General features: G+C 41.2%; 1 protein-coding gene and 1 long non-coding RNA gene across 2 annotated transcripts in view; one reads left to right on the top strand and one right to left on the bottom strand.

Annotated features, from left to right (window-relative positions):
• Window positions 1-11,844, bottom strand: part of LOC146513543 (uncharacterized) — a 543,433-nt gene that overhangs the window by 34,856 nt on the left and 496,733 nt on the right. The window lies entirely within an intron of this gene.
• Window positions 730-6,930, top strand: LOC146513548 (olfactomedin-like). Its single transcript, XM_085168213.1, has 5 exons — window positions 730-975; window positions 1,094-1,252; window positions 1,835-2,047; window positions 2,184-2,316; window positions 6,038-6,930. The coding sequence occupies exons 1-5, from the start codon at window positions 937-939 to the stop codon at window positions 6,898-6,900; spliced, it is 1,407 nt and encodes a 468-aa protein (XP_085024339.1). The 5' UTR covers window positions 730-936; the 3' UTR covers window positions 6,901-6,930.

Below are 11,844 nucleotides of genomic sequence, written 5' to 3' on the forward strand. Positions count from 1 at the left end.
AATGTGTGTGAAGTGCTTTGGGGTCCTTAGGGATTAGAAAAGCGCTATACAAATGCAGGCCATTTTACCATTTTTTTTAATTACGTAAAATAAATAAAAAGTAAGCAAAAATAATTGAGAATTAAGATTAGCAGCTCATGGTTGTTTGCAATTTTGGCAATTCCAGGCTTCGGTTCCAGTTTAATTTATTAATGGGATTCTTTAATCCCATTAGTATCCTCTTCAGCACAGAGATGTTGACTCAATACAGGTGGTAGCCTCATTACACAGAGAAGCTTGTGCTTCCCTGAGCTTTACTCTATACTGTAGACTACATCAGCTGTTAATGCAATGGAATTAACAGCTGGATTTCTGAACAAGCGTGGCATTATATCATAGTAATACATCACTCTAAATGCCCACTTTTTAAAGTTGAACTTTTTTCATTAATCATAAAAATGTTCACTATAAAAAAAAAAAAGCTAACGACTACAACCTGCAAAGGTGTATATTATTTTTGAGTGTTTTTTTTAAGCACCGTTTCAAAATTAGATTTTCATACTAACATATGATGAAAACTTAATTTCTACTGGATTTGTTGTTTTAAACATGAATTTAGCTTTAAAATCAGTGGGCAGTTCATTCCACTTTTATTATATAGTTAAAAATAAATAAATAAATGAAAAATCAACAGTTGAATGAAAAAATGAAATAATTGTCTAAGGAAGAATGAAAAGGGGAAATGAGAGCCAGTAAACTAACAATGCATAAAGAAAGTGGGCGGGGTCTTACAAAACGCCAGTTTGATGTTCTTAGTTGTGACATTTGTCCAAGTGGTTTTAAGGCTGTGGAGCAACTCATCAGTGACAGGAAGCAAACCGACAAATCCTGTGTTTGTTGTGAGTTTTTCTAAAGAAGACTGTGTGTCTGTGTCGGTCCATCTCAGTTTCTCTAAAAATGCTGCAGCTGCTTCTATTGCTGCTGCTGTCATCCACAGTAAGTCACACTTCTAGTCGATAAATTAAAAAAAGTATTATATGTAGTATTTTTCTGTTATTGTTTGTTTACCATGAATATAAGTCTTAAGAATTTATGCTCCTGTTTGCAAAATCAGGCTGACAGCCAGAGTCAGCGAGTGTCGGGCTACAAGAAGTCAAATGCATGTGTGTGCCAGCTGAACTCCACCATGTGGCTGTTCCCTGCTCAGAAGTTTAAGTACGTGTTGGAGGAAGTTCACACCTGTGAAGGATCTCTGAATAACTTACAAGAAGAGGTAAGAACTCATCTATATGCTTTATTGTACTGAAGTAAGCTCTCAGGAACTAACGTTGTATTATAAAAAAAATAAAATACAAGTAAAAAATTAATCAATAATCAAGAAAATATTATTTAATAATTCATTAATTATTATTATCGTAATGAATACTAAGTATGGGTATAATCAATTAATTGATATTTCATTATTTAAAGATAAACAGTGTATCAAAGTTACTTTCTTTTTTTTCATAATATTCATATATTATTTTATATGCTGCTTGCAAAAATAAAAAGCTAGGCTTCACTGGCCTTTCTTACATTTATCTTATCAGTTGGGGATTCAAATGTTTAAAATTATTGTTGTTATTCTTAATAATATGAGACTACACAGCTGAGGTCCATGATCTCTTATCTTTCAACAGATGGATATCTATGTATAATAAAAAATATGTACGGTATTTTATAATATAGGGTAACCACTTTTTCTTTCCCCTCGAAATATTAACTTTTTTAAAATTTGGGTTTATTTTTACATTGTTCCTATAGGAAAAAAAGCCATGTCTTTGAACAAAGTTTTTTTTGTCTACATTTCTTGCAGCTGACGTTCTCCAGCCAACGTCTTCCTCTGATCCAGGATCAGTTTTCCAACTTTACTGCTCGGCTGGAGCCCTACAACTACCTGCACTCCCAGGGCCTGTATACAGAACTGTCCCTGCGCCAGCTGGGCCAGGAGCTCAGCCAGTTACAGGTGGACATCGACGTGGTCCACAGCCAGCTTAACAACTCCGAGACACAGAAACTCTCCAAAGAGGTAGAGCTAAAATAGCAAATGGCAGCAAAATACAACAGAAAGAAAATATTTAATGTTATACTATGTCAGGTCACATGTGACCTGTTGTGATGTAACAGAATTATCAATAGAATAATATTATATCCATTTCTGATAGGCTGATAGACTGCATAAACATGTAAACAAGATGCAAACAATAGACACGCTTAACATGAAGACTGTGAAGGAGAAACTGCGCTACCTAAAGAATAATGTGGAGACCTGCAAGTCAATCCCCAAAGACTTCAGAGGTATGTGTGTGTGTGTGTGTGTGTGTGTGTGTGTGTGTGTGTGTGTGTGTGTGTGTGTGTGTACATGTTTAGATATCTTTGTGATGACAGAAAATTGGCATGCTACTTTATGGGGACAGAATGCCTGTTTGGGTTTGAGGTGCAAAATGTGATTTTAGTATCAGGGTTATAGTTCACACCCTGGGTCAACACACCTGAATCAAATGATTAGTGTGGGGATGAGAAAATTATTTTACTGTTACTATTCATGACCATTATTATTACTGTTGCATTACTTATCATTTATCATTATCATTTCATTAGAGCATTTATTGAAACTGTTGATGTTACATTAAAGTCTGTATTTCAGGTGTTAGCTGAATTACATAATAATCTTTTATTGCAGGTGCAGCTGTAATCATGTTATACACATATTGCATTTTTGTGCTTATTAAAGAGTTGAAGCTCGGTCAAGTTAATTAATGGTCTAAAGCTTCGGCCGACGCGATGTTCGACCGATCTATTGAGTAAAGTGACCCACAGCTAATGAAAGATTGCCTACATGCTTACAATTCACCACATATTATATAGAAATAGAATAAAGGCCTGTGTGCCCTCATGTTGCACTGGAGTCTGCCTGGTAACACATGACTCAAACGGAGTCAGGCAGTATGCTTCTGAAATGTCTTTGTTTGTCGAGTAAGGTCATGCACTGAGGTCAGGACACACACAGGGTGCCTGCGCACATACATATGTACTATGTTTTGCTCAAAACTGCAAGTTGTACCTGCATACGTGACAGTTTAATTCCACAGATAAGTGAAGTGAAATAACAGGAAGCATCTGGCGATAGTGGAGGAACAAAGGAAGGAACTGATCTTTTTTAGAATATGTCCTAGGATCTCTGGAAACTTACTGGAACTTATGCTTGTTGATTATCTGCTTGTGACGCACTATTTTCGTATATATATGACACCCCATGTATTGTTCGAAGAAGATCGATGCTGTGTGAGGATCGTGCTCGGCTTCCCATATATATATATATATATATGTGTTTTAATAAAATCATTGTTTGACGCACTATGGACCTCCAGTCGTCTGTCCCTCACCTCAAATCAAGAATCAGGACATTAGTTAATTACCAGGCCTCTGGAGGATTTCAAGACATGTTGAGAAGGTAATTTAGCCATTTGACTCAGCTGTGTTGGATCAAGGACACATCTAAAACCTGCAGGACACCAGCACTTGAGGCCTGGAGTTCCATACCCCCAGTTTAGGCTATGGCTTAGGGTGAACGTGAGTGAGGGCCCTTGGGTGGCTTGGTTGATTTCCATGGACGGGCTGGCTTGGCAGGCGCCTGATGTGCTGGTTGGGGTTTGGAAGGTGGGTGTGGACTGGCAGGCCGTGCAGGGCACTGGCAGGCGAGACCAGGCAAGTTATCGATCTGTAGCTACTTTGAGATGAGACTAGATGAGGCGTCAACCTCTGGCTGAATTGTGGCTGGACCATATATGCTCAGCTGAGCATAAAGCTGGCACAAGAGGCTGCTGGCTAGGGTCTTCTGAACCCCCAGCTGGAGCATGAAGTTGGAGGCTAGCCCTGTCTGACCCTCCAGCTGGCACAGCGGACCTGGGCTTGTGAATCATCAAGCAAGAAAACTGGAAACATAATCTCTTCACTATTCGACTTGCAAGCAACATCCGCGCATGATGCTAACTCAGAATTTACAGTGTTCGTGGGTAATATTTCTATATCAGCCCCCTCGGATATTGAGAAAGCTGGTGGCAAGAAATCGCCGTGACTCACCACTCAAGGGATGTCTGTGACTCAGCTTGAGGCCCTGATCATCTGTAGCATCACCGTCGCTTCCCCTTGAAAGCGGTAGCTGCAAAGACAACAGGTGAAGCCTGGATAGCTGCAGTGACCGACTCCTCATCATCTGACCGCATCCTCGCCAGAAATGAGGCAGGAGATGAGAGGTCTGACCGAGACTGTGAGGATGAGCGGCTTATCCGTGGCAGAGAGGTGGATAAAGGTGACTCAGGCCTGGAAAAGAGCCTCAGCGAGCCAACCCAAAACTCCTCGGGGCCTCGAGGCTGTGGTGGAGAACGCTGAGCAGAAGAGGCGTTCAGGAAGGGCTGAGCAAGGCTTGGGCTTGGTACTCCTCGGCTATGGAGAGGACCCGCTCTTGAGCCTCCACAATCGCTGTAAACTGAGTCAGCCGCGGCTCCCTCTCGAGGATCGCCTCCATGGCTGATAAAACAACGGAAACAGTCCATGGATCCTGAGACGTGTGGATATGAGCGGTGATCCTCAGCAGTCTCTCCGTCTTCTCGTTTAAATCAACAAGAGTGTCGAGACCTCGCTAGGTCCATGCTCACCCTCACAGGCTCAGGTCGTCCTGTTAAGGCTGAGCAGTCGGTGTGTTTGTGGTGTGGACCACAAACATTGAGCAGACATGGGAGCAGAACTGGGCTGTTGGCAAAAAACAAAAATAAAGACAGTGCAAGCTGGGGCAAAACTAAACTAAAAACTAAATCGGGATAAGCTAACACTAACATGGAAAACTATGACAGGGGGCGTAAACATTAATCAGAACGGGTGCATGCAAAAACTATGATGAGAAACATGAACATGAACCTGAACCGAAGCTTGAAAACAATTTTGTGACTTAAGACAGACAACCAGACGAGCCGACACTGAACAGAGGAAGACAGAGGACTTAAATACATAGAAGGGTAATGAGGGAAGTGGAAACACCTGTGGAAACACAGCTGGCACAAATGAACATGACGCCACAGGGGAGGCAAAACTAAACACACTGAACATAGCAACACGTTCTCACTCCCAAAGCGTCACATTTTAGGCTAGGTGACAAATCGTCAACATATTACGTTTTCGGCTACCCACCACGTTCCTAAATGACGACCTCGGAAAAATGAGGAAATATGGGAACCGTATGGACTCAATCTACACATGTTCGCTCTTTTTCTTCAAATCACTTAGAAACACGCTATTTAACATAATTAAAGTCTTGGTTAAGCTCAGGAAAAAGGTTATGGTTAGGGCTAGGGATAAGGTTAGGTTTAGGGCTGGAATACAGGGCTGGAACGTCTATTACCGCGGGAGCGTCATTGCACTGGATTTCAGCCATAACCCGCCACGTACCATAAGAACGCTGAAGGTCTCCTTTCGCGTTCCTCAGGAACGCCGCGGGACGTGACAAAACGTCGGCATGTTACGCCTCGGGAGTGAGAACGGGCTGAACATAGAAACACAAGACTTTCAAAATAAAACAGGGAACATGGAGAGACATAAACTGAGACAAGCAGAGAGACAGAGAGAGGAAATGGGTGGGGGGGCAGAGGACAAAGACACAAGGGGAACCTACACAGAGATTACACATTTTAAACAGAAAAAGGCTTATAAGCAAGGAGACATGGACGATAACATAAACTAGACTCAACTTCAACTAATACCAACTAATAATAACCCGAGAACTTTATATAATTTCATAAATAAGCAAAAATACAAAATAACTCAAAATGCTGGGTCACTGACCCAGCCCTCTGTCAGACCCAGTACAGAGCCATCCCAGTCTAGAAATAAAAAGCTTCCCCTTTTCAAAGCAAGGATACACCTTAAGGGGATGATAAGTAACTAATGATGATAAATGATAACGATTGACTGTATCTATATCATCATCTGCTTCAAAAACCTTCTGATCTTTCTGTCTTTCCAGTTCAGGACAAGCACTGCGTCAGAGGTCTGCTCGCCAACATCAGTGACCCTATCACGACTAAAGTCAGTCCTCATGGTAAGAGCTATGTCTCTGGTTCGTGGGGAAAACAAGCGCAGAAAGAGAGCGAGGGGCAGAAGAACAGTTACTGGGTTCAACCTCTGCTCAGCAGCCACATCTGGGGCAACACTGTGCGCGTTTACCAAACCTACGAAGACTTCATGGCCTCAACAAACCACAGAGACTTTACATTTGCTTCATCTTACAGTGATCCCAGCACAAATGAAGGTCCGAACGCCGTCCTGTATGGCGAGGCTCTGTATTATCACTGCTACCGCTCTGCAGACGTTTGCCGGTACGACCTTGAGGCCAACGAGGTCAAACGGGTGACTCTTCCAGGCACTGGTGTGGGTTTCAACAACAAGTTCCCCTATTGTTACTACGATTGCCGGCTCAATAGTGATGTTGATGTAGAGGCAGATGAAACAGGACTGTGGGCTCTCTATGCCACTATAGGTAACCATGGTAACCTCGTGATCAGCCGGTTAGTTTGGGACAGCGAGGTGAAGAGTCTCAACGTGACACAGACGTGGGAAACGAGGTTGTTCAAGAAGGCAGTAAGTAACGCCTTCATGGTGTGCGGTGTGATGTACGCGACTCGTTACGTTAATGAGTTCCGGGAGGAGGTGTTCTACGCCTTCGACACAGCCACAGGCAAAGAAGACAACTCACTAGCAATACCACTGGAGAAGGTAGCTAAAGCAGTGGCTAGTCTGAGCTACAATCCCACCAACAAGCAGATCTACATGTACAACGATGGATACTTGCTGGCCTACCAGGCCCACTTCAGATCTGAAGCTTTGTAGCTAGTTATTGTCACATGACCCCCCCCCCCCCCCCCAAAAAAAAAGGCAATGGCTTTTTCTGTGCAACAGCAATCTTAGCAGGTGTTGCAAATGCTGAAGATATATCATGTATGCTGCATGCATGTTGCAAGAAAAAAAAGCAATGATTTCAAAAGTGCAGTTTAAGGACTATTTTATGCAACAGTGATGTTAGCTACAAATACCACAGATATGTCATGTATGCTGTAAAAACTGTTCTTATACTAATAATGTTATTTGGTAAAACTGAATGCAAACATCGGTTAGAACCATAATAAAGTCTTCAGTAACAAAAACATCAAGATTTTAACTATTTTGGGTTTACAGCTTCTAACATTACTACTACCAGTGTAGGGCAGGTTTAAAAAATTGATTTTAGAAATTGATTTTAGTTTGAATAATGTGATATTGATACCCCAAATCGATTTTTAAATGTAAATGTATTTTGCTAGAAACGCCAGAATCTGAGCTTAAAGCTCACAACACTGTTTCAATCATCAAACAGCTAATGATGGCTGGTAAACGGATTTTGCAAAACAATGTAAACGCAAAGCGTGCATCCCCCCCGTTCACCCAATCGGGACATGCCACTGGGTGCTGAAAGGCAACATCTCACAGATTCTGAAGCTGCAGGTTTCATCACTCTCCGACCAAAATTCACTGAACCAGCAGCAAAAGAAGATCAAGACTACGCTTCACGTTTGAAAAAGATTGTCATGAATTCCATCTTCCTTTTGCTGTTTTGCTTCCACCATGAGAAAATCACACTTCATGCACAGCTTTCTCTCTCTGAATGTACTAGAATTTCTGTTTTTTGCATTATTCACTTGCTTATTACGCACCAGTATGCCGTTGTGTAAAGTGCTGCTGCCCGCTACTTTTTTCTCCAAAACAGACTTCCGAAAAGAAGGGCCAATTTCTGCTGTTCAATACCAAAAACTTAACTTGAATAATTATGCCAAATTATAAAGGTAATGTTTATATGCTGATTCATGGTTTTCTTCAGTTTTTGATTTACTGCAAAATATTTTTAAGGTGTTTATCTGCTATAAAAAGCCAGCTAGAAAAATCTCCTTCATATTTGTTTGTGTTTTATTCTTAGGTACTTTAATAATAATGGATTGCATTTATATAGCACTTTTCTAGACACTCAAAGAACTTTACAGTTCCACTATTCATTCACTCTCACATTCACACACTGGTGGAGGCAGCTACAGTTGTAGCCACAGCTGCCCTGGGGCAGACTGACAGAAGCGAGGCTGCCATATTGCGCCATCGGCCCCTCTGGCCAACACCAGTAGGTGGTGGGTGAAGCGTCTTGTCCAAGGACACAACGACCAGGACAGAGAGAGCTGGGGATCGAACCGGCAACCTTCCAGTTACAAGATGTGACCTCTGAGGTCTCACAAGTGTTAGATTTGTTTTTATATATAGATATACATAGATATAAAATAATGGATATGTACTGGTCCCCTCCCCAATCAGACCAGGAGTGACATGTTTAGCCGCATGTTCTCCTTAAATTGCTGGCTGTCTGAGTGGTGTCCCAGAAACGATGTGGGCTTCATAGATAATTGGCAAACCTTCTGGAGGAAACCTGGTCTTGTTAGGAGAGATGGCATCCATCCCACTTTGGATGGAGCAGCTCTCATTTCTAGAAATATCGACAAATTTATTAAACCCCTCAAAATATGACTATCCAGAGTTGGGACCAGGAAGCAGAGTTGCAGTCTTACACGCCTCTCTGCAGCTTCTCTCCTCCTGCTACCCCCCCAAAAACCCATCTCCATAGAGACTGTGTCTGCTTCCAAAAAGACAAAAAACAAACTAAAAACCAGCAACAAACAACTTAAACATTTACAAAGAAAGAATAATACAGTATCCACATGTGAACCAAAGAGTAAAACAGTGAAATGTGGATTATTAAATATTAGGTCTCTCTCCTCCAAGTCTCTGTTAGTACATGACTTAATAATTGATCAACAAATTGATTTACTCTGCCTTACAGAAACCTGGCTGCAGCAGGATGATTATGTTAGTTTAAATGAATCAACACCCCCGAGTCATTCTAACTACCAGAAATCTCGAAGCACAGGTCGAGGGGGCGGTGTGGCAGCAATTTTTCACACCAGTCTATTAATTAATGAAAGACCAAGACAGACTTTTAATTCATTTGAAAGCCTGATGCTTAACATTGTCCACCCCAGCTGTGAAACTCAGAAACCAGTCTTACTTGTTATCATCTATCGTCCACCTGGGCCTTACACAGAGTTTCTATCTGATTTCTCAGACTTTATATCTAATTTAGTTCTGAGCTCAGATAAAATAATTATTGTGGGTGATTTTAACATCCATGTAGATGCTAAAAATGACAGCCTCAACATGGCATTTAATCTGTTGTTAGACTCAATTGGTTTCTCTCAAAATGTAAAAGAACCCACCCACCACTTTAATCACACTCTAGATCTTGTTTTAACATATGGCATAGAAACTGAACATTTAACAGTGTTTCCTGAAAACCCTCTCCTGTCTGATCATTTCTTGATAACATTTACATTTACAATAATTGATTACGCAGCAGTGGAGAGTGGACTTTATCAAAGTAGATGTCTTTCTGAAAGCGCTGTAACTAAGTTTAAGAATATAATCCAGCCACTGTTATCATCGTCAATGCCCTGTACCAACACAGAGCAGAGCAGCTATCTGAACGCTACCCCAACAGAGGTCGATTATCTTGTTAATAATTTCACCTCCTCACTACGTACGACTCTGGATACTGTAGCTCCAGTGAAAACTAAGGTCTCTAATCAGAAGTACCTGACCCCGTGGTATAATTCTCAAACACGTACCCTAAAGCAGATGACTCGTAATCTGGAGAGGAAATGGCGTGTCACAAATTTAGAGGATCATCATTTAGCCTGGAGAAATAGTTTGTTGCTTTATAAGAAAGCCCTCCGCAAAGCTAGAACAGCTTACTACTCATCACTGATTGAAGAAAATAAGAACAACCCCAGGTTTCTCTTCAGCACTGTAGCCAGGCTGACAAAAAGTCAGAGCTCTTTTGAGCCAACCATCCCTTTAACGTTAACTAGTGATGACTTCATGAACTTCTTCACAAATAAAATTTTTATCATTAGAGAAAAAATTACCAATAATCATCCCACAGATGTAATATTATCTACAGCTACTCTTAGTACCATTGATGTTAAGTTAGACTCTTTTTTTCCAATCGATCTTTCTGAGTTAACTTCAATAATTACTTCCTCCAAACCATCAATGTGTCTTTTAGACCCCATTCCTACAAAACTGCTCAAAGAAGTCCTGCCATTGATTAATTCTTCGATCTTATATATGATCAACCTATCTCTAATAATCGGCTATGTACCACAGGCCTTCAAGGTGGCTGCAGTTAAACCTTTACTCAAAAAGCCATCTCTAGACCCAGCAGTCTTAGCTAATTATAGGCCAATCTCCAACCTTCCTTTCATACCAAAAATCCTTGAAAGAGTAGTTGTCAAACAGCTAACAGATCATCTGCAGAGGAATGGTTTATTTGAAGAGTTTCAGTCAGGTTTCAGAGCTCATCACAGCACAAAAACAGCTTTAGTGAAGGTTACAAATGATCTTCTTATGGCCTCTGACAGTGGACTCATCTCTGTGCTTGTCCTTCTTGACCTTAGTGCAGCATTCGATACTGTTGACCATAATATCCTATTAGAGCGATTAGAACATGCTGTAGGTATTACAGGTATTGCACTGCAGTGGTTTGTATCATATCTATCTAATAGACTCCAATTTGTGCATGTAAATGGAGAGTCCTCTTCACACACTGAGGTTAATTATGGAGTTCCACAGGGTTCAGTGCTAGGACCAATTCTGTTTACATTATACATGCTTCCCCTAGGCAGCATCATTAGAAGACATAGCATACATTTTCACTGCTATGCAGATGACACCCAGCTCTATCTGTCCATGAAGCCAGATAACACACACCAATTAGTTAAACTGCAGGAATGTCTTAAAGACATAAAGACTTGGATGGCCACTAACTTTCTGCTTCTTAATTCAGATAAAACTGAGGTCATTGTACTCGGCGCTGAAAAGCTTACAAATATGGTATCTAACCAGATTCTTACTCTGGATGGCATTACCTTGGCCTCCAGTAACACTGTGAGGAACCTTGGAGTCATTTTTGACCAGGATATGTCCGTCAACGCACATATTAAACAAATATGTAAGACTGCTTTCTTCCATTTGCGCAACATCTCTAAAATTAGAAATATCCTGTCTCAGAGTGACGCTGAAAAACTAGTTCATGCATTTATTACTTCCAGGCTGGACTACTGCAATTCATTATTATCAGGATGTCCAAAAAACTCACTGAAAAGCCTTCAGTTAATCCAAAATGCTGCAGCAAGAGTACTGACAGGGATTAGAAAGAGAGAGCATATTTCTCCTGTTTTGGCTTCCCTTCATTGGCTTCCTGTTAAATCCAGAATTGAATTCAAAATCCTGCTCCTCACATACAAGGTCTTAAATAATCAGGCCCCATCTTATCTTAATGACCTTGTAGTACCATATTACCCTATTAGAGCACTTCGCTCCCGCTCTGCAGGCCTACTTGTTGTTCCTAGAGTATTTAAAAGTAGAATGGGAGGGAGAGCCTTCAGTTTTCAGGCCCCTCTTCTGTGGAACCAGCTTCCAGTTTGGATTCGGGAGACAGACACTATCTCTACTTTTAAGATTAGGCTTAAAACTTTCCTTTTTGCTAAAGCATATAGTTAGGGCTGGACCAGGTGACCCTGAATCCTCCCTTAGTTATGCTGCAATAGATGTAGGCTGCCGGGGGATTCCCATGATGCATTGAGTTTTTCCTTTCCAGTCACCTTTCTCACTCACTATGTGTCAACAGACCTCTCTGTATTG

This window comes from Neolamprologus multifasciatus, chromosome 7 (genome assembly GCF_963576455.1).
Source record: "Neolamprologus multifasciatus chromosome 7, fNeoMul1.2, whole genome shotgun sequence".
Taxonomy (NCBI): domain Eukaryota; kingdom Metazoa; phylum Chordata; class Actinopteri; order Cichliformes; family Cichlidae; genus Neolamprologus; species Neolamprologus multifasciatus.

Coding starts and splice junctions, on each gene's coding strand:
- LOC146513548 (XM_085168213.1), top strand. CDS start 937: ATGCTGCAGCTGCTTCTATTGCTGCTGCTGTCATCCACA. Junction 976..1,093: donor TGCTGCTGCTGTCATCCACA/GTAAGTCACACT, acceptor TTGCAAAATCAG/GCTGACAGCCAGAGTCAGCG. Junction 1,253..1,834: donor TGAATAACTTACAAGAAGAG/GTAAGAACTCAT, acceptor CATTTCTTGCAG/CTGACGTTCTCCAGCCAACG.